Raw genomic sequence first — 24,133 nt, forward strand, 5'->3', positions numbered from 1 at the left:
GTTTCTAAAAGATATTATTCTTTACTCAAACACATGCTGCAAGTATAATATGTGATGTTCACAACACGATCATCTCGTATACATCTTTCTCGAGAGTCAGGCACTTTAATTACCGGTTTAAACTTAATTTTTTTCTCTCATGAACTTTGTTAAAATAACCTACTTGGGTTCCAACGAAACATTGATGTATGTCGTTATAATACCAGAAAAAATGGCATATATTATTCCACGTTAAAATTGTCTTTCGCATGAAAAGAGGTGCACAGAGCTGCCATAAAATGTTTTCATCACATATCCAAATACATTCCTCTAAAATGTTAGAGGGTCAGAAATTTATATTTGAACATATACTGAAAGATTTCCTCCTCAGCAACTCATTTCTGTTGAAGAATTTATTAATCTTCCTGTAATGTGTAAAAGGTGGTAATTCGGATTTGAATATGAAAAAGTTAAAAAAATGCTCTTGTAAGTGCTCACCACAAAGCGACATTTACATATGATTGTGTAATGTGGATTTATAACGACTTGTTTCTTATTTCTACGATTTACCGTACAAATGATCTAAAGAACACGAAACTGAGTAATTAACTCTTTTGTCGTTGTCTATTACTGAAACAAGAAAAAACAGCGAGTAATGTGGGTAATTTTTAGGTCAAAATAATTTTACCCACGATAGGCTCACATATTCTCAATTATTTATTTATATTTTTGAGGCAAAGTACTCATATCGGAACTGACAGTGAATACACTCCCAAATTACCCTTTTCTTCACTCCTGCCTTACAGGGATATTCTAACCAATCCACATTACTCTAACGGAGAAATAAGGAAAGATAAGACCACATACTGCTCTAAGCTACAGACCTTGTGCCACAAGAAAACCTTGTAACGTAGATTTAGAATTTTAGTCCTTGTTGCTAAAATCAATCCGTTTTGCTCCTGCAAGATGGCTCACTACTTTGTATTGTGTATAATGACTACAGACATGGTAACTTACTAAAAGTCGTTCTCCAGTTTCGTATTCGCGGATTGGACGCCGCAATTCATTTAAATAAATCTATATTGTTTAATCACAAATACCCTACGTGAGTATATATTTAAGATAAAACCTCGAAATGCTGTAACAAGGGTGGGTATAAATTTCTCGTGTTGATATTGTACATCGTTTTGTCTGCCTTTAGTTGGGCTATTATTTAGCAACGGGCTGAGCTGATACTACAGAATATGAAACAACCTAAGAACTGAGATTGAACGTAATATGGAGTTTCCGTTTCAATAAAGTTGCATTTACTTTCTGTAAATATTCCTGATTGCCGTTATTCCTAGAAAGTTTTGTAACTGTGTTCCGTCTCTAGAATTAGATATATCCGACTTCCCTTATTATTTAAACACAGAGTGACAAATATAATAAAATCCCAGAAAACTTCCATGCGGTAATATTTATACAATGTGTTTTATTGCAAGAAACTGTCAATCTGTTTTGTGTTACACACAAGCTGACATTATCCACGTTATTTTCTAAGTAAATTGTACCACATTCCACGTCTTCTTAGTATAAAATTTGGGAAAATAACATACCAGGGTAAGACTATCAGGTTGCCGCCTTCCGTTATAAGAGAACAAGTGTGTAACTCATGCAAAGGAATGCAGGTAATCTCGACTACATTACGTTCCAAAGCAAGCGTAGCAACCTAACAAAATTTTATCACAATACAAACTGACTTAGGGAAGTACGACGATAGCTAAGTGTGTCTAATATAAAGGGGATGCCATCATTTTAGTTGTTTGATGCCCAACCGTAAGGGCGCTGATGACCTCGATGTTGAGCGCCCATAAACCCCAACACACACACACACCCAACCGTAACATTGTGACTGTCTTTTCGTATACATGTTCCATAATTCCAAAAGCACGGCATTTATTCGTCTATCACAAGTGTTTCACTTCAGATGTTTCTGAAGCATCATCACCCGAGATGACAAACAAGTTTCAATTCTTTTTCATAAATAGTCTCTAGCACACTCGTGAAAGCCTTATATTGTGTCACTGAGGTGACCATGATAAGCAAAAACGATAGTCGTAGAGCGCCCGGGTTCCCGGGTACGATTCCCGGCGGGGTCAGGGAATTTCTCTGCCTCGTGATGACTGGGTGTTGTGTGATGTCCTTAGGTTAGTTAGGTTTAAGTAGTTCTATGTTTTGGGGGACTGATGACCATAGATGTTAAGTCCCATAGTGCTCAGAGCCATTTGAACCATTTGAACCATAGTCGTAGAGAATAGCTTAGTTACGTCTGCTGAAGACGGTACCCAGAATGGTAAAATAAAAGATTAAAATCTGTGAGAAGAATCGGATTGCATGGACAGTGTGTTGGTCAACTTTTCTAAAATGAATATCACAAGAGTACAAGACGAGTGCATAGAGGACCAATGGGGACACATTGTCAACGTCCAGTACCTGACTAGTGACAACCGTATTAGATGTAGTAAAATGTTCTACATGACACTATATTGAGATTGGATCTGTCTCTTGCGTTCAGCATGCCATCTTCTACAATATGCGAGGAATACTTTTTCAACAATCAACAAAAACATTTTGATTCAGTGACAAGGCTGCTGAAAGAGAATGGCAAGTCCTATGTGTGGTGTAAAGCACTACTTGTGCCTGTGCTAGAAAAGGGTACATCAATAAACTTCTGAGACGGAGGTTGTGTAGCGCAGCCAGCAGGGTGTAAGTGCAAGACCCTGAGTGCAGTGCAGTTTAGTTTTGCGTTATCTTCGGTCTTCTGTCTGATTTCAGACTACTCGTCACATCGTACTACAACATTCCTCCATCACTTACCGCCAATATAGTGAATTATTTCTTGCATATATTCTGTTCTCTGAACTGTCCTACGATTTTCGCCTTTTTAACGTGGTCGCTACTTCTGGATGCAGTTTTGCGTGTCAGCGCGGAGTTGGGAATCCAAGAGCCATTTGTACTTCCCTTATTGTCTGACGACTCGGTACATCAACAGTGGTCGGTGCCACGGCACAGCTGTAGTGCTCGACTTCCTTACGGTGAAGTGCTGCAGGTGTGCAACAGCTGCTGGCATTGCAGCGGCTTGATGATCCATTAGCTTGGCAATGAAATGAAATGATCGTGTGGCTCTGTAGGCCGAGAGGCCCTCGGTCGCTGAGTGCGAGTCATATTTCAGTCGACGCCACATTGGGCGACTTGCGTGCCGGTGATGAGGATGAAATGATGTTGAGGGTAACACAACACCCAGTCCACAAGCGGAGAAAATCTTCAACCCGGCCGGGAATCGAATCCGGGCCCACTGCATGGGAGATAAGTACGTTACCTCTCAGATAAGCAGGCGGACAGCGTCGCAATTCCACAGTGCAACAAAGGAGCTGGGGTACTGCGCGTTAACTGCAGCTTCTTGCGTAGCGTAGTGCGCCCCTTCAGTGCCGTATGTTTAATGACCTGTCCTTACACCGGACGTTAGTCATTATTTTGAAGTGAGTTGCTTCGGAGGGGATATCCACTTATGAAAATATGAAATATTTCTTAGCTTATTATTCTGATGATTGCTTCGTTGTCTTCTTTGTAGGCGTGATACGTCGTATTTTCTTTTCTATGCCGGAAAATTAAGTGTTGGAATAATTGTGAAAAATGGATAATCCTTGAAATTATTAATGACGTAAAGTATCAGAATTATTAATGACGTAAAGTATCAGAATTCTTAAATGCCTGTGATCTGCAGCATTTCACATATTGTGACGCAACAATTAGCTTTTGAAACCTCACTATGTGATTCGAATGCCGTTCACAACCCATTCCCGCAAAGCCTATACACAATAGGTATCGATCTTCCTCACAGAGAATCACTGTACATATTTAGTAGAATTAATATGCTAGAAAATACAACATTTTAAGTTCAAATTTGAATATTATTTTAAATACACACATCAAAACAAGTTTTGCATCATCCCAGTTTCCAGAACTTCTGAAGATAGGCGCTCACTGTGGATGTTGTATCACAGACACAGTCCCTTTAACTTTCCATAAATGTCACTAAACACGCCCAAAGATGTAAACAACCATGCATGAGCAGCGCCTATTAGACGGAGGAGTTCGACAGCGGATGAGTTCCAGTCATTCCACCAGGAAGGAGGTACACGGCTCGTGTTGTTTGTAGTTCAACCATGGCTAGACTGTCCATACTGCAATTCGATCGCGTCCGCAGTGTTACTTTGTGCCAGGAAGGGCTCCCAACAACAGAAGTGTCCAGGTATCTCGGAGTGAACCAAAGCGATATTGCTCGGACATGGAGGAGATACAGAGAGACAGGAACTGTCGATGACATGCATCGCTCAGGCAGCCCAAGTGCTACTGCTGCAGTGGATGATCGCTACCTACTGATTATGGCTCGGAGGAACCCTGAAAGCAACGCCACTATGTTGAATAATGTATTTCGTGCTGACATAAGGCGTCGTCTTACGCCTCAAACCGTGCACAATGGCCGCATGATGTGCAACTTCCCTCCCGACGTCCATGGTGAGGTCCATCTTTGCAACCACGACACCATGCAGCGTGGTAGAGATGGACCCAACAACATGCCGAATGGAACGCTGAGGATTGACATTACGTTGTCTTCACTAATGTGTGTCGCATATGGCTTCAACCAGACAATCGTTGGAGACGTGTTTGGAGGCAACTCGGTCAGGCTTAACGCCTTAGATACATTGTCCAACGAGTGCAGCAAGGTGGAGTTTCTCTGCTGTTCTGGGGTGGCATTATGTGGGGCCGACGTACGCCACTCGTGGTCATAGAAGGCGCCGTAACGGCTGCACGGTACGTGAATGCCATCCTCCGATCGATAGTGCAACTATATCGGCAGCATATTGGCGAGATATTCGTCTTCATGGACGACAATTCGCACCCGCTTCGTGCAAAACTTGTGAATGACTTCCTTCAGGGTACCGACATCGCTCGACTATAGTGGCCAGCATGTTCTCCACACATGAACCCTATCGGACATGCCTGGGAAAGATTTATGGACGACGTAACCCACCAACCACTCTGAGGAATCCACGCCGAATCACCGTTGACGAGTGGTACAATATGGACCAACAGTGGCTTGATGAACTAGTGGATAGTAAGCCACGACGAATAGAAGCATGCATCAACGGAAGAGGACGTGCTGGTTGGTATTATAGGTACCGGTGTGCCGGTACTGGATCACCACCTCTGAATGTCTCGCTGTGTGGTTGTACAACATGCAGTGTATGGATTTCATGAGCAATAAAAATGGCAGAAATGATGTTTATGTTATCTCTGTTTCAATTTTCTGTACAGGTTCCGGAAGTGTCGGAACTGAGGCATTGCAAAAATTTTTTTGCTGTGCATATGTGGCATATAGAATGACGGAAAAATCGCTAATTCAAGAAGGAGCTGTGGGACGCAAACGATAGTTTATAGGCCTCTTACCACTTCTGAAAGATGATGTCTATTCCAGTATCATGCTAACCACACAAGAGTGGTGCTAATAACACCACTATGTGGATGCAAATCAGATTCGAGCGAGGTTGTGTAATAGGGCTACGTGAAGTCGGATGTGCCTTCTGCGATACTGCAGGCAGGTGTATAATAACTGTACATGATTGCTGGCAGTGGTGGTGGCGAGAATGTACGGTCGCAAGAACACAGGGCTCCGATTGGTCACGTGGCACTACCGAGAGGGAAGACCATCATGGTTGGCCTATGGCTCTGGTGTGTCGTGCTGCACCTGCAGAAGCAATTTGAGCAGCATTTTCCATCACAAAAGACACAACGGACTATTACAAATCGATTTTGATTCCATCACGAACCGCTTTGCACAAGACCTTCTGCCTATACGTCTGTAAGAACATATGGTGAGGTGAACTGCCTGAGTCCATTGAATTGTAGCGGTAATGCACTTCATATGGCTATTTATAGATTTATAGCCAAAATCTAGATTTGTAAGCATAATAAAAACTAAGGGGATTGCGACTGACTGCTGTGTGCCTCTACTCCGAGCCGGAAGCCCTATAGCGTGCATTCCCCAACGCCAAACCACCACCAATGGTACTCCGATGGGGTCATGAGAGAGCTCATAGGCGGGCACGAGGTCTGTTGTGTTATCTGGTGACCTGTGATTCTACCTCGCTGTCTGTGATGGCCGTGTGTTTGTTAGAAAGAGGCTATTTGATGGCTGCAGCGAACCTGTCTGCGTGTTAGACACATTGGCCCTGCACCTGTAGCTACTGTCTAGGGAGTGATTTCTTATGTCCCACCAAGTGTAAAATAAATTGAACTCCATGCCACAAGGTGACATCCGGCACCTGCACAACACAATGAACGCACGTTTGCGTGTTTGCATTCACATTCGGGCGGCTACACCTGTTATTAACGTAGCAGCATTTCACGTTTGTAATTGTTTATCTCTCGTTTATATTAACGTGTGCTCTTGCAGAGTTAATCGCGTACATATGTTTCCTAGACTTAGGTAATATCAAATTTGTATTACTCTATATTAATGATTTTTATGGACATTGTTTCTTATCCGGCTACGGTTGTAGGACTCCTGATATATCACTGAATACATTAAAGTAGGTGCTCCAAGTTGAACTGAAGACTATCGGGGACTGAGTTACGCACCAGGTGATGCCGGCCTCTTAGCGGCCTAATCCAAGTCGATCCTGTTCGATGGCCATACCATTTAGGAGTGGCTATCGGAGTGCAGACCAGCGGCTCTGACGATCAGACATTATGGCTTAGCTAGAGCCCCTGTGGACTAGTCGTACGTTCGATTGATGTTTCGCCAGGAGACTACACCAGGAGTGATAGGATGCGACAAAAATTTGCGAGCTAAGCCAGAAATATGTATACTCCCTCGAGACATATGGAAATAGGCTCTCCTCACGTGTTCAGCTGTGGAATCACCGTTTCATGTCACACCAAGGAGCAATATACTACGCCAGCGAAGGCAGAACGCAGCTTTGCTGATTTTCTGGTGGCGTGAGAAGCGCATGAGCCATTATTATGACAGAGTTCAGCTATACTAGAGACTTGAGACTCTAGTGAACCAGGCTTTATCCGTTAAAAATCAAACGCAGGAAAGTGAGGATCGGCAGGAAGCACTGCAAAAAATTTAGGCTGAACACGACAGAGGATCGAAGTCACCAAGAGGCAAAGCACGAACTTTCTGATAATGGCAGGCGTAGCTGCAGTTCCCGTAATTACTCGCCACACTTTAATCTGCAAAACATTTATCTCACGAGCACCTCGTCGAATACTGATTGCTGGTGCTTCATCCACTCGAGTATGCACTGCATCTACTAGATCGGGAGTCACTCAGTTCGTAGTCCTCCTCGGTCGTCGCACTGTGGTTCCAAGTAACTCGGCTGGCCGTCAAGACCTTGCATCTTGAGTCGCAAAATTCTTTCCTCTTTTTACGCTTTACACCTTCAAATAAAATGGCTCTAACACTATGGGACTTATCATCTGAGGTCGTCAGTCCCCTAGACTTAGAACTACTTAAACCCAACTAACCTAAGGAAATCACCCACATCCATGCCCGAGGCAGGATTCCAACCTGCGACCGTAGCAGCAGCGCGGTTCCGGACTGAAGCGCCTAGAACGGTTGCAACTCACTTTGTATATATATATATATCCGCTATTTTATACGTTACTGGGCTTATGGTTTATGGCACAAACATGCTTGCACTCTCGTTTCGGTCCATTGGGTTGGTAGACAATTGACTAGAAGACTGCAGGGGCGAACGCCTCTCCGCCGACAGCATGGATAGACCAAGATTATGATTCCGGGTTCTAAATCCACACTATTATAACATACCCACTGTGTTATTGCTGAATAATCTGGAATAAATGTTTTGAGCGAGTCCGTCCAATCTACACTGCTAATAATCTGTCAGTGGGACTAAGCAAAACTAAACAAGGAGAACTGAAGGGTCGTTTTATGTAGGTTAGGTCCTTGGCTAGCGTGTTTGAGAAGAGGTTATTGGGTAGATACATTAAAATCAAAGGATCCGTTAGCTCCAGAGCAGTGTGTAACCAAAAAGTCGGACGTGAGATATCACACTGTGCTCCATTCAACTGAATCGCAGTATTCCATAGTTTTAATCTTTCCGTACCCTCTGAGCTTCCCGGCTTGTGGCAGATGATGATAGCTACGAATGAGTGGTGCACTGAGTATGTCCGCTGTTGTCCAACTTTCTGAAAATATGGGTGGGTGGAGGGGTGCGCCTTGCTATACTGTGGGCATCAGCCTGTGTGTGTTCTCACGAGGCGGCGAGGAGTGGCTGCTCGGTTGCAGGCGCCATGTCATGGGTTGCATGGCCCCTCCCGCCGGAGGTTCGAGTCCTCGTTAGACATGAGTATGTGTGCTGACCTTAGCATAAGTTAGATTAAGTTTGTTTAAGTAGTGTACAAGTCTAGGGACGGATGACCTCAGCAGTTTGGTCCCTTAGCAATTCACACGCACTTCAACATTAATTCTCACGAGGAACAGTTTCCGATGTCCTTATAACAGTTTCGATCATTACAGAGAGGAACATAGCAACTTTCACCCTCTGGCATCCCCGCTTTTTTCCTGTTGCCATTAGGACACTGAGTCTTCCCAATTGATGCATCTAACAGGATCTCCTTCGTATTAATTGTGAGGCTCTCCTCCTTTTTAAGGTATTCAGACTCCCATAGAGTCCCTCATTTTACCGAATGTGGGTCTATCACATGATACTGTTATCTGCCTTCAGCGCCTGATGAAGGTGACCGTTTTAGTACTTTGGGTTGGGCCTGATCAGCGCTCACATCCACTATGGCGAGAGGTTAGTACAGCCGCATGGATGAGGTTAGGAAACGTCGCCTCAGCAGCATTCTGCTGAAGACACTGTAGCACAATCAAATATAGTCTGCCTAGGTTGGTGCAAGTGCAAGACAGCGACGATCAATGCGATGAACCTTTTTCTTATATTCAGTCTTCTACCTGATCTGAATCAGTGGGACACCATTTCCACTCCCGTGCCTACCCTTTCACCTGGGCGTAGATGTTACACGCTGTCTCTTCTGTTATGTTGAATACACTTATTATTTACCTTCTCCTACAATTTTTATCTCCAATGGTTGTTTGTAGTATCACATATATAAATTGTTGAATTTTTAAAAGTGGAATCATCCTGTCCTTTCTACTAGTTCTTGGTCTCAATTGCTGAACCGTTGTTCTTAGTGAAATCATCCTGTGCTTTCCTCTAGCTATTGTTCTCCACATATTTCGTTCCATGTTAATTCTCCAGAGTATCTTTTCATTTCTTGATAGTCAAACTTCAGCATCTCACATCAAAACGGCTTCGCCGCTATCCTTTACATCATTTATAGTTCCTTAATCTGTTCTACATGCCTTGCAATTCTTTCTGCCTTTGACTGATGATTGCTAAGTTACGAGTGAATGTTATCATTGAATCTCTCTGACCTTGAATTTTAGGAAAAATTATTCTCAGCTTTTGTTTTACTTCATTCATTTACTGTTCACATGTAACAGGCATATGGCATTCAGTAGCAGTGAATTGTCAGTCATTAATGATTATAACACTATATATATATATATATATATATATATATATATATATATATATATATATATATATATATATACAGTGTGAGTCACCTAACCTTACCGCTGAATATTTTTCGTAAACCACATCAAATACTTACAAATCGATTCCACAGACCGAACGAGAGGCGAGGAGCTAGTGTAATTGGTTAATACAAACCATAAAAAAATGCACTAAGTATGCTTTTTAACACAAACCTACGTTTTTTTTAAAATGGAACCCCTTTAGTTTTGTTAGCACATCCGAACATATAAACAAATACGTAATCAGTGCGTTTGTTGCATTGTAAAATGTTAATTACATCCGGAGATATTGTAACCTAAAGTTCACGCTTGAGTACCATTCCTCCGCTGTTCGATCGTGTGTATCGGAGAGCACCGTATTACGTAGGGATCCAAAGGGAACGGTGATGGACCTTAGGTACAGAAGAGACTGGAACAGCACATAACGTCCACATGTTAACACCTTTTTATTGGTCTTTTTCACTGACGCACGTGTACATTTCCATGAGGGGTGAGGTACACGTTCGACGGGCGTTTCGTAGGACCTGGAGGACGAATAAATTGGCCAGCCCGTTCTCCTGATCTTATACCTCTGGACTTCTTTCTGTGGGGTACGTTAAAGGAAAATGTGTACCGTGATGTGCCTACAACCCCAGAGGATATGAAACAACGAATTGTGGCAGCCTGCGGCGACTTTACACCAGGTGTACTGCGGCGTGTACGACATTCATTACGCCAGAGATTGCAATTGTGTGCAGCAAATGATGGCCACCACATTGTACTTCTATTGGCCTGACATGTCTGGACACACTCTATTCCACTCCGTAATTGAAAACGGAAACCAAGTGTGTTCCTCACCCCTCATGGTAATGTACACGTGCGTCAGTGAAAAATACCAATAAAAAGGTGTTAGCATGTGGACGTAATGTGCTGTTCCAGTCTCTTCTGTACCTAAGGTCCATCACCGTTGCCTACAGATCCATACGTAATTCGGTTCTCTCCCATACACACGATCGAACAACGGAGGAGTGGTACTCAAGTGTCAACTTTAGGTTACAATATCTCCGGATGTAATTAACATTTTATAATGCAACAAACGGCACTGATTACGTATTTGTTTATATGTTCAGATGTGCTAACAAAACTAACGGGGTTACATTAAAAAAACGTAGGTTTGTGTTAAAAACATACTTCCGTGCATTTTTTTATGGTTTGTATTAACCAATTACAGTAGCCCCTCTCCTCACGTTCGGTCTGTGGAATCGATTCGTCAGTACTTGATGTGGTTTACGAAATATATCCAGGGGTAAGGTTAGGTGACTCACCCTATATATATATATATATATATATATATATATATACAGACTATACCGATGGATGGATATTTGTACCACGGCCAGGATTCAAACCCAGATCTTCTGCTCACGAGACAGGTCGGCTGACGACAAACCACCCTCGCACAGTGACTTGGCAAGTCTGCACCTACTAGCCTAGCACGCCTCCCTCCCCTATCCCAATTCTCGATCACAATGGAACACTATTGTTTCGTTTGATTAAAGCACTTTTTCCTGACTTTGAGACATTACGTCCAGTTTCTTTCGAAGCTGCAATGCAGTTTGAGTTCAGAGCTCTGAGGGGTAAAAATGAACTGGGACTGAGGAAGGAGGCGTGCTAGGTTGTCTGGGGAAAGGCACTGTGCCAGGATGGCGTATTGTTTGTTTGATCCACCTAGTAAGAAGCAGACCCAGACTAGAATCCCAGCCTCTGTACAAATATTCATTCGACGCTTCAGTTTGTATATGACTGCTACTGTGTGCCGTATAAGTACTACTCATGAGCAACGACATTTACTCTGTTAAGCTGTTAACTGGCCCAGTTGACCGAAAACAAATAAATTTGGTTTCTTCTGGTCCTCAGACCGCTGCATGCCAACCGCACACTCCATGCTCAGCTTTTAAAGCAGAGTTTACATCCGCAGATTATCCTGTTAAGCGGATCATTCTTCCAAAAGAAGGAGACAGTCGTGCTCTTTTCAGGGATGGAGCTCGGTGGCGCTGTTTGCTCACTGCCTCGTTAAGATGGCCATCTGTGTCATGCACACAGTTTACCCAGCGGCCGCCGTTTTAATTAAAAGAGCGGGTGCCCCTATGTTTCTGCTAAAGCATAGAGTGCGTAATTACGTGGCGCATACTGCTGAACCACACGCTAGATGAAATCTTTTGAGATTGTTTATTGACACGCAGCGTTTCGCACGCCAGAGATAATGCTCCACACAGAAAAATATCAATCTTTGCAGTAGCAACCATTGTTTAGTTATGCTAATATGATTTTTAGAAATGAGATACTGTTATTGCTGCGTAGGCACCTATTCAGTTTCCGACGCAGGGAGTCATAGTCATGACTGGTTCCCTGCCAGTCCTATGCCGCAATGCTGAGACACTCAGCAGCAATGAGCACAAGACACAGCGCCGACCGTTACATTTTGCAGTATTTTAGAAAAACGAGCTGGTTGTTTCCTTTCATTTATGAGCTGATATACACTGAAGAGTCAAATAAACTGATACGTCTGCCTAATATCGTGTAGGGCCACCACGAGCACGCGGAAGTGCCTCAGCACGACATGGTATGCACTCGACTAATGTCTGAGGTAGAGCTGCAGGAAACTGACACCATGAACCCTGCGGACTGTCCCTAAATCCCTAAGAGTACCACATGGTGGAGCTCTGAACAGCACATTGCAAGGTATCCCGGATATCGACAATAATATTCACGTCTTGGGAGTTTGGTGGCTAGCGGAAGTGTTTAAACTCAGAAGAGTATTCCTGGAACCACTCTGTTGCAACTGGACGTGTAGGGTGTCACATTGTTCTGCTGGATTTGCTCAAGTCTGTCGGAATGCACAAAGGACATGAATGGATGGAGGTAATCAGACAGGAGGCATACTTACGTGTTCCTGTCAAAATCGTAGCTAGTCGTAACAGGTTTCGCATATCACACCAACTACACACGCCCCACACCGCTGCAGAGCCTCCACCAGCTTGAACATTCCCCTGCTGACATGCAGGGTCCATGGATTCCTGAGGTTGTCTCCGTACCCGTACACATCCATCCGCTCGATACTACTTCAAATGAGGGTCGTCCGACCAGGCAACGTGTTTCCGGTCATCAACAGTCCAATGTCGGTGCTGACGGGCCCAGGCGAGGCCTACAGCTTCGTGTCGTGCTGTCATCAAGGGTATACGAGTGGGCCCTCGGCTCCGATGGCCCATATCGATCATGTTTAGTTGAATAGTTCGCACACTGTCACATGTTTATGGCCCAGCACTGAAATCTGCAGCAGTTTGGGCTGCCCTTCTGTCACGCTACACGATTCTCTTCAGTCATCGTTGCTCCCGTTATTGCAGTATTTTTCTGCAACCGCAGCGATGTGGGAGATTGGATGTTTTACCGGATTCCTGACATTCACGGTACGCCCGTGAAATGGTCATACGGGAAAATCACCACTTCATCGCTACCTCGGAGATGCTCTGTCCCATCGCTCGTGCGCCTACTATAACACCACGTTCAAATTCACTTAAAGCTTGACAACCTGCTATTTAAGCAGCAGTGACTGATCTAACAACTGCGCCAGACACTTGCTGCCTTATATAGGCGTTGCCGACCGCAGCGCCGTGTTCTGCTTGTTTACATATCTCTGTGTTTGAATTCGCATGCCTAAACGAATTTCTTTGGCGCCTCAGTGTATGTTCCAATGCAAAGTGTAAGAAATATGTCACAACTATAATAAGTTACTCTAGAAGGCAGGCATCATGTAGTCAGCAGGAATAACTCCATATCCGTATGCCATCGGTATCAAATTCATAAATAGATATTACCTTCTTAGGTATACTGATGATCGGAGACTTCGCCGAAAATAGTTCGGTGGTTGTTCCTTAGTGCCATTTATCTCTGTATCAATTCTACTGAAAATACCTCCTAAACAGTGAAAACATCAACGCCATCAACTGTCTTGCCAGGAAACGAAGTGGTTACATACATTTTCTTTTCACGACGGGAATACCCTTTCTACTAATCGAGCGATAGCGGATTGTGTGGGAGGTCTTCTTCCACGCTAGTTTGGTTATTAGACATGACACCTAAGCACTTTTCTTCTAGGGTCACGTAGTGATCCAATTTTCCGAGACTCCGGCTTATACTGATGTGGACCTGGTTGCTAGGATTGTCTCAGAGGCGGAAATATTACGCGTATCCTCTGAGTCTCTTGATTGTGTAAGACACTTGACGGTACGTCGCTGAACACACTGCCGCAGTCATGGTGGTTGGTATTTTCAACAATATCTGCAAGAGAGAAATTCGGCGTTTGTTTCGTATTGTACTGTACACTGGCAGGACTGTAACCTGTTGTAGTTTTGTGCTTGTCTCGTGTGAAATCTGTTGTATTACTCTGTGTTTTGTGTGGTACCTTTAAGCTTTTTCGCTGCAGAGAAGATATTTTCACTGGAACAACATTATTTAGGTCACAAAAATCCATTTAATCATTATTTTATTATTGTCCAGTAACTATCCACAAAGATCACTTGTCTCTTGTACCAAAACACTCAGAAAATATCTCCAAGCAGACTACAAAATTTGGCCGTTGGAGTTTTGTTTTACTCTGCGTTATGCTCACGTCTCATTCCCCAGCTTCAAATGCACAAAGCGGAACGCTACGGTAAAGATATATCGTTAATTGCTACTGAAAATAATACTGTTTGAAGGATTTAGTTTGTACTGATAATTTGTGCTATTATGTGCGTTAAACTGCTGTGGTCCGGACTTAAGTGAACTTGTCTTGCCATCGAGTTAAAGCGCCATTGGTTGTCAGCGCATGGCTCATTATCGACATGTTTTCCTAGTATTATGTACGATGTTAGTCATTGAGATCACTAGAGGAATTTTTCTTTCATACTAGTTTGTGTGTTAGACCGGTTCTACATTCTAATGATCTAGGCTGATTTGGCGACATGGTATGAAGACATGTGTTTCATGACGTAAATGACAAAACCGGTATTCATACACAACGATGTGTTTTTAAGCGTCACTTTATATCCAATGTGTACTCACTTGGATCTCTGGGTGTACCGATTTTCTCATTAAAACGCACTCTTATACCACTCTCAATCCCTCTTTAAAATAATGCCAGCTGAGCAAAATCTTTCCAGAAATGTGTCAGGTTACTATGAGAGATATGTTCACTGTTTAAATGACTATTCTACCGCTATCGTAATCGTTTTGTCTTACTTAAAACATTTATTGTTTTCAGTACGGGCTTGTTTGGGCCTTCAAGCCATTGTCGGATGTTACATCCCTTCACATGTCAATGCAAAAATCTGGTTATAGCTCATGGTTTTCATCTTCACAAAATCCATACCGACTGTAGTACAGAAAGAAAGGAAAATGTAAAGGTAAATTATCCGGTCCGCAACAGAGATAATGCTGTTAACACTTCAGTTTTGTTTTCTTGATATTTGTAGATATAGTATATACTAGGTATAAGAAGCGCAAGCGATATGTTGTGTATACTGTGATTCTGACAGAGATACTGGACGCTATGACTTCGTATGATTGATAATTTGATCTAATGGCTAGTGTTGCTACCTCTGAATCACGGGGTTCGATTCACCGCTGGGTTGGGGATTTTCTCTGTCCGGGGACTGGGTGTTTGTGTTTTCCTCATCATTTCATCATCATTCGTGAAACTGGCTAGACTGGCCTGTGTACAGATTAGGAATTTGTACGGGCGCTGATGAGCGCGCAGTTGAGCGCCCCACAAACCAGACATCTTCATTCATTATTTGCATGGTATGTGAACATTTTTAAGGGATCGACTTCCTTCAGTAGATAAAAAGTAGCTTGCCGTACGGAAAAACGACTATTGTCTCTCTAATGAAGTACAAAAAAAACACAAAAGCAGCAATGACCCAAGGAAACATGGACTAAATGCACCATTCATTACTGATTGCTCGAATATTAACAACGTATGAAATAGCTGACATCACACGAGTACCAGATGAGAGAGTATGGTAATATTTTACTAGATGAAGTATTCTACGCCAACTTCGCGTAAGGTAGACAATTTTCCCTTAATTTCAGGTGTATGGAAATGCTAACTGAGCATCTCAGCCATGCCTAAACTAACTACAAACTATTACTTGGTGCGCTAGTTTGTTGTTTCGTTTGAGTTGTCGTCCTATTATTTTCACACGCAACGTGAAGTGGTTGACAACGAAATGAACGGAAGCAACACCGAGGAAGACGGAGATATTTATATCTAACGGAAAGGTAATAGTCACTGTTCTCCGAAATGTAGGTACGATTCTCTTTACCGAATATGTCCCAATAAGTTTGCATAGGAAGGCCACAAGATAAACTGTTCATCATTGATTAGAATAATGGACTATACATTAGCAATTAGAGAACTGAAGAGTTTAAAATATAATTGTCTTTATTTCCACCCCACCTATTCAAGCATCTAAATACGTTTTGAGTAAGTGAGGAAACTGAGGAAAATTTCAGACGCTGTTTCTTCATAAGAATATGAATGGCCATTCTGGGAAGATAGCTGTTCACTGGAAGAGTATTAGACAATATATACTAACGCTGAGTTTGAAGCGAATATTCGCCAAAAATGCAAACTTTGTTTTATCCTAGTAATATCTGAGTGGATCAGTCAACAGTTTCAGGTTCTATACATGTGTTGTTTGTTCTTTTGAACATGTCTGAAACAGTGGATACCTTTTTGATCCTCCAGCCACTATGAATCAAAACACAGAGGAATTAAAGACACTGTCTGTCATTGAACATAGATTTATATCAATGGGGCAAGATGAAAATTTGTGCCATAGTTTTATTCGAACCCAGGTTTCCTGCTTACTAGGCAGTAGTGTTGTGTATTGCATATTACGCCATCGAATCTTAGTGGTCCCCACATTGCACTATCCCGGCATGCCTCCTGTCACACGCTGGGGTGGTCCATTGATAGTGACCGGTCCAAATATCTCACGAATTAAGCATCAAACGAAGAAAACTGCAAAGATCGAAACTCGTCTAGCTTGAATGGGGAAGCCAGATGGCGCTATGGATGGCCCGCTAGATGGCGCAGCCACAGGTGAAACGGATATCAACTGCGTTTTTTTAAATAGGAACCCCTATTTTTTATTACATACCCATGTAGCACGTAAAGAAATATGAAGGTTTATTTTGACACTTTTTCCGATTTTTTGTAGATGGCGCTGTAATAGTCACAATCGTATGAGTACGTGGTATCATGTAACATTCCACCAGTGCGGACGGTATTTGCTTCGTCATACATTACCTGTGTGAAAATGGACCGTTAACCAACTGCGCAAATGGTCGATATCGTGTTGATGCATGGCTAAATGGTTCAAATGGCTCTGAGTACTATGGGACTTAACTTCTAAGGTCATCAGTCCTCTAGATCTTAGAACTACTTAAACCTAACCAACCTAAGGACATCACACACATCCATGACCGAGGCAGGATTCAAACCGGCGACCGTAGTAATCGCGCGATTCCAGACTGAAGCGCCTAGAACCGCTCGGCCACTCCGGCCAGAGATGTATGGCTATTGTGACCAAAGTGCCCAACGGCCGTGTGCTATGTATGCTGCTTGGTATCCTAGACGACATCATCGAAGTGTCCAAACCGTTCGCCGGATAGTTACGTTATTTAAGGAATCGGGAAGTGTTCAGCCACATGTGGAACGTCAACCACAACCTGCAACAAATGATCAAGCCCTGGTAGGTGTTTTAGCTGCTGTCGCGGCTAATCCGCACATCATCAGCAGACAAACTGCGTGAGAATCGGGAATCTCAAAAACGTCGGTGTCGAGAATGCTATATCACCATCGATTGCACCCGTACCATATTTCTATGCACCAGGAATTGCATGGTGACGACTCTGAACGTCCTGTACATTTCTGCTACTGGGCACAAGAGAAATTACGAGACAAAGACAGATTTTTTTGCAAGCGTTCTATTTAGCGACGAAGAGTCATTCACGAACAGCGGTAACGTAAACCGGCATAATATGCACAACTGGGCAACGGAAAATCCGTGATGGCTGTGACAAGTGGAACATCAGCGACCTTGGGTTAATGTATGGTTCGGCATTATGGGAGGAAGGATAATTGGCCCCCATTATATGGATGGCAATGTAAATGGTGCGATGTATGCTGATTTCCTACGTATTGTTCTACCCATGTTACTACAAGATATTTCTCTGCTTGGCAGAATGGCGATCTACTTCCAACATGATGGATGTCCGGCAGATAGGTCGCGTGCGGTTGAAGCGGTATTGAACAGCATATTTCATGATAGGTGGATTGGTCGTCGAAGCATCACACCATGACCAGCACGTTCACCGGATCTGACGTCCCCGGATTACTTTCTGTGGGGAAAGTTGAAGGATACCTGCTATCGTGATCCGCCGACATCGCCTGAAAACATGCGTCAGCGCATTGTCAGTGCATGTGTGAACATTACGAAAGGCAAACTACTCGCTGTTGAGATTCCTTAGACGTATTGCCAAATGCATTGAGGTTGTCGGACATCATTTTCAGCATTTATTGCATTAACGTGGTATTCAGAGGTAATCACGCTGTAACAGCAGGCGTTCGCAGAAATGATGAGTTCACAAAGGTACATGTATCACACTGGAACAACCGAAATAAATTGTTCAAACGTAGCTACGTTTTGTATTTTAATTTAAAAAACATACCTGTTACCAACTGTTCGTCTAAAACTGTCAGCCATATGTTTGTGACTATTACATCGCAATCTATCACAAAGCTAAAAAAGTGGTCCAGCTAAAACATTCTTATTTCTTTGCGTACTACACGAATAGCTAATAAAAATGGGGGTTCCTATTTTAAAAACTGCAGTTGATATCCGTTTGACTTATGGCAGCGCCATCTAGCGGACCAACCATAGCGCCGTCAAGCTAGACAAGTTTCGTCTTGTTGGGTTTTTTCGTTTAACGCTTATTTCGTACTTTCGTGAGATATTTGGCTCGGTCACGATCGATGGACCACCCTATTACCTTAAAGGAATCGTTAAAATCTTGCGGATTATGAGCCTAATGGGTTGGGACATTACATAAGTAGTGTGTGATATAAGCTGAGGAGTTTGGTATGCCTGGAAGGGTGCTATGCAGTTGCGGTAATCATTGTGTCCGGATGACGTATTGGCCGGCATATTCTGCCTAGTTAGCAGGAGGCCCAGGTTCGAATACCAGTCGGGCAGAAGTTTTCTACTTGCCCCACTGGTATAAATCAGTGATCACTGGCATCTAATATCTTTATTTCATTTGTGTAATCTCAGGTCCGGTATTCGAATTTTGATGACTTGGATTACAGCGATAAAGAATGCAAAATAACTTTTATTAGCCTAGAACTGCTTTTCTCACAGCGTTCCTCATGAGGCTGACGTGTTTTACAGGACTGGGCGCTGCACGTGCGCTTCTCGGAGCCTAGCGACGCTGGCCTGTATGAGTGCCAGGTGTCAACACACCCGCCCAGCAGTCTCTTCGTGGAGCTGCAGCTCGTCGGTAAGTGCCTGCAGATTAACACCAAGTACGTGAGGCTGCTAACTAGTGCTCAACAAAGTATCAAAATAACAAACTTCCAATGTACGTCTCAGGTCCGATTCACACCCACCATTCTATCGGTGGTGTGAACTGTGGCTCATTCTTCGGGCGATTTAAAGGGATCGTACAATGAATGAAAATATTTGATTTGCACTCGCCCAGTGGGTAACCGAGCCATTGCTGTATCAACAATGCTGTAGACGTCAAGTTGGTGTGATTGTCGCATTCCTTGCGAATGATTTTGCCGCCGTGACCGCAGCGTGATTGTTAGATAACTTGTTGAGGATATTTACCTTCCACGACATTTGCAACTCGTAATGTTTGAAATTTCTTACAGTCATTCTGAAAACACTGTCCGACAAATAAAGTGAAGTACCCAGAAGACATGGTACTACCTCAGTGTACCTTCGTACACGTACACACCATCAGTGGCTATGTAATTGATTAAAGAGTTGCAGTCCTCAGCGACACGTAGAATGGTCACCAGAGTGCACTAGCTTTATCCATATTTAGTGTGATTACCAAGCTTGATTGGCTACATAAGGGCCGTGAACCGCGTCACAATTTGAGTGATCACTGTGAGGAACACAAACATGAAGCAAACTTGTGTGAGACTGCTCATCAGCACCTGATACGGTTTCAAGGGAGCATCATATTGGGTCTCTATTTTTCTGCTAGCGGATCGTGTAATATTTAGATTTGTGAGGCAACCTGATGAGACAGTGGCCCGATCTTCGAATGTATGGTAGCGTCAGAGCAGGCATCATCGCTGTCATGGTACTTGACGGCCACATGAGATCCTCACAAAGACAGGATTTCTGTACTGCGCACCAAGCACATTGTAACCCCATCACCTCTGAATATGCCATCTGAGAACAAGTAAGAGACTAACTGCAGCTCTCTGTGTCGTCACATACCACTGGTCGGAGACCTGCAGAACAGGTGCATTTGGAATGATGCTGTGTCTGGGAAGCATCAACTACCGATGAACTGAGGCGTATTGGGTGAAGTAGTCGTTTGGTTCTGCATCACTCCAGATGAACATGGTCAGCGACCATGGCGACGACCAGGGGAGAGGTCCCGTTCTACCAATTTTTGGCAGAGGCACAGTGTTACATATAAGAAACTATGAGCCTCGATTACAGAAATGAAATCAACCTTTAGCTAGGTTTCAGCCGAAATAATTGAGCCTTCTTCAGAAGATTATCTGAATCTATAATTTGTCTAAGTGGGCATGGTCTAGAAATAAAACTAAAACAGCCCACATAAACAAATTATTATATCTTCTGAAGAAGGCTCAACTATTTGGGCTGAAACCTAGGTAAAGGTTCGATTTACTACCGCAATCGAGGCCGATAGTTTCTTATATATTAGATTATCACGACTGCTGATTGTGCTGCAATGCACAGGGTTATGCCCGGCGCCATGGAGTGGGCAGCCGTCAGGTACGACTTCAGGTCCAGGTTAGAAGTGATCGAAGAAACTTTGGCACAATGGTACGTCGCGGACATACTGCGTTCTTAAGTGTAACCTCTTATACGGCAGTATGGTAGACAACAAGACAATGCTCGTGCACTGTTGGTATTTGTTTCTGTAAAGTGTCTGGGTAGTGTTGAGGTACTTCCGTGGCCACCTAGACCCTCAGATCTGTCTCCAGTGTGTGGGAGCAGCATGGACCTTATCTCTGCCACAGTGCCAGTAACCGGGATGTCAAGGACCAGGTACCACAGTAATGTAAATGGAACACCACAGTCATATTTTAGAGGTACGAATTATCCAGACGACGGGTTTCAACGCTGCATTTGCGACATATTCATGACCTGTTTATCAAAAAAGCAACTTATATACTTGTAACGTTTGTACTTCATAACTTAACTTATGTAAAATATAGTATACCACACTTGTTGTACCTTCATGAAAGGAACAAAATACAACCAAGGTACCCTATGAGTGTACACAGGAATACATGGGAACACATAAAATTCCTTTTTTTATTGAAACCTGATTCATAAAATGGATTAAAGTAATTTAACATAAAAACATGCTAATGCGAAAAAATGTGGAACCTTATAAGGTAACTGTTAGCTTATTATAAAACTATGGCGGTATACAACAATGTAATTTGCAACAACTGATAATAGTGAAAATACAAAATATCTAACTTGATCATACAGTGATAGACAAGAAACATGAAACGTAAAGGTTGGTGGAAGTGGCTTACGGTACGGAAAATGGTAGCAAGGAACCCACGTGCTGCAGCTCAACTGCAATCGTATATAAACGCGTAACATTATATGTAAATATGAGGTCTGCGATAGATGACCTGCAAGAAAAAACGTTCATGTATAAGATTTGTAAATAATTGTGAATGTTGCAATCTCAGGTGCCATGTGCACTACGTTTTCGATACTTAGTGAAGGAACTAAAAATGGAAAACTAATATTACTTGAAATTCTGTCCTTAACAGACACCAATCAAAGAATCCTAAACTGTTCCTTAAGGACCGAACACAGTTTCATTGTTCACCTTTATTACAGTAGCAGGCAGTTATTCCTCTTACCATTACCTAATAAGCTTGTTATAACTGTTCCACACTCACATTCCATATATGTCTTTCTCCCTTTATTCTGTCTGTTCATCACATTCACTAGTTTGTCTATATGACATGGTAAGCGGTACAATTACTCACTAATAGAACATTGCTGTTTTATACACTCCCACCACTTTAATATCTGAATATACTGCAACGTTAGATTTATTTGTTCAGTGTCTCTTTAGATATTACGCCACGCTTGTGTTTTGAATCGATATAGCCAAAAAATGGCACATATTTTTGTACATCATTCTTTGTACAGCTATGAATTCTTGACGTTAAGCATTAAGTTTTCTGACGATGGCTTAAGAAGCCGAAAACAGGTTCATAACGAACTAATAAATATTATTGTTGGACATTAATAAGTTGTATTCAAGTTATCAATATGTTTATATTCCTCCAAGACCTGATAGAATATTCTATAAATACTGAAGCAAAGACTCCTAATTTGTAAGGGAAGTAAAACAGAAATATATCCAAAAACCATGTATTTGTATCTAATCCACATTTAATAAAAATTATTATTCGTAAAATTGGATGAATAATCACACAACCAATGTACCTCCTGTGGTACTAGGACGTCGTATACCTCTGTATCTGTCTGCCCATAACCAATGATTGATCAAAAGTGGGAGCCAAGTATGGAACACTATCTGGTAACGCGTTAAACTCTTACCTCATATGGCAGAGACAAAACTGATCAATCTTATGTGTTACAGCAAATTGTGCGAGAAAGATGTACATGATAATAGAACATAAAGTACTTTTGGAAGTTCCACGCTGAGGAACGCCTTATTTATAAATGTGCAAATATGTGCAGCAAGAATATAATTTCAAAAAGTTGGTAGTTGCATTATATGTACTGGTGGTGTGGACATTTACATACAGGGAATCACATGGAAAAAGAAACGCAATTTAGACCTGGACCCTCACGAAACCACTAAGAAAACTATCCTGAGATACGAAGTAGAAAAATGTGTAGGAAGAGTTCCGACTAGCTTGGGTATGAGAATATCGTCTTCAATTTAGAGTCATACTGGCTCTGTACTTTTGATGTTCAAATTACAAGTACTTTTAACACAGATTCGTGCATGTGCTGCCTTTTGGTTTATTTGTTTCATTATAACATGAATCCTAATAGCTACATTAATCCATCCACCTACCCCCATCTTCTTAATTACATTTTCGTGACTGTGTTTTCTGGATTAGGTGAACACTGGCATGTGAGTTCCTATCCTTTACGAATATGGAAGTATGTTCATATGTGATATGGAGGATTGGTTGTACGCGTCTTTCTCTGTTAGAATTTTTCTTTAAGATAGAAGGTTAATTTATTCTTTATCCGTTCAAGTAGTTATGTGTAGCATAAACAATGGCGGACTTAATGTTTCTTTATATGGTATTTTTCGCTGCTACTTAAATGTTGTCGCCGGTGCAGAGGTTTATGTGCTACGTATTTGCTTAGAGTTTATCAGTTTTTTGCGATTTTGCGTGAAACGTGGTACAATAATTTTCCCATGTTTTGCTTAAGTAGTATTAGGCACATTTTGCATCCCGGTTTTTTCTTCATTTGGCTTAGCCATTACGATTTTTATATCATAGATATGGGCTCAATTTGACCTTTATGGTTTCTATATTCGACGTACCCACATTTGATCTTGACAAATGCATTAAGTAGCATAATTTATTCTTAGCTCTTTATGTATCTTTTGCATAAATATTTTCTGCTTGCAGGTCGTATACCCCAAACCTCATATTTACGTATAATGTTATGGGTTTATACTTTGCTTGCTGTTGACCCGCACCACCTGAGTTCCTTGCTAATTTTTTTTTCGTACCGTACGCCACTTCCACAAACTTTTACGATTTATGTTTGTTGTCTATCACTGCATACGTTTCAGTTTGACAAGTTTAATATCTTGCCTTTTCAATAGCCACAGTTGTTGGAGACTACATTGTTGTAGACCGCCACAGTTTTAAAATAAGCCAATAGAAGTTTCCAGTTTTTTCACACAAGCCAATAACCACACGTATGATTACTCAAAGACGTTTCTCTGCTGTGTATTTTTATGTTCGTTTATTTTTATTCATTTTAAGTATCAGGTTTCTACAAAAAAAAAAAGAATTATATATATAAAGTGGATCCACATATTGATGCGTTCACTTATGGGGTACTTTAGTTATATTTTGTTCCTTTTATGACGTTACAACAGTTGTGGCATATTATATTTTTTTTATCAACTAAGCTACGAGATACA

General features: G+C 42.2%; 1 protein-coding gene across 1 annotated transcript in view; it reads left to right on the forward strand.

Moving 5' to 3' along the window:
• The window catches only part of LOC126485023 (uncharacterized), a 220,441-nt gene that overhangs the window by 155,449 nt on the left and 40,859 nt on the right, over positions 1-24,133 (forward strand). The window contains exon 4 of the mRNA XM_050108628.1: positions 19,135-19,243. Within this exon, the coding sequence (XP_049964585.1) occupies positions 19,135-19,243 (109 nt within the window). The remainder of the gene's footprint in view (positions 1-19,134; positions 19,244-24,133) is intronic.

This window comes from Schistocerca serialis, chromosome 6 (genome assembly GCF_023864345.2).
Source record: "Schistocerca serialis cubense isolate TAMUIC-IGC-003099 chromosome 6, iqSchSeri2.2, whole genome shotgun sequence".
Classification (NCBI taxonomy): domain Eukaryota; kingdom Metazoa; phylum Arthropoda; class Insecta; order Orthoptera; family Acrididae; genus Schistocerca; species Schistocerca serialis.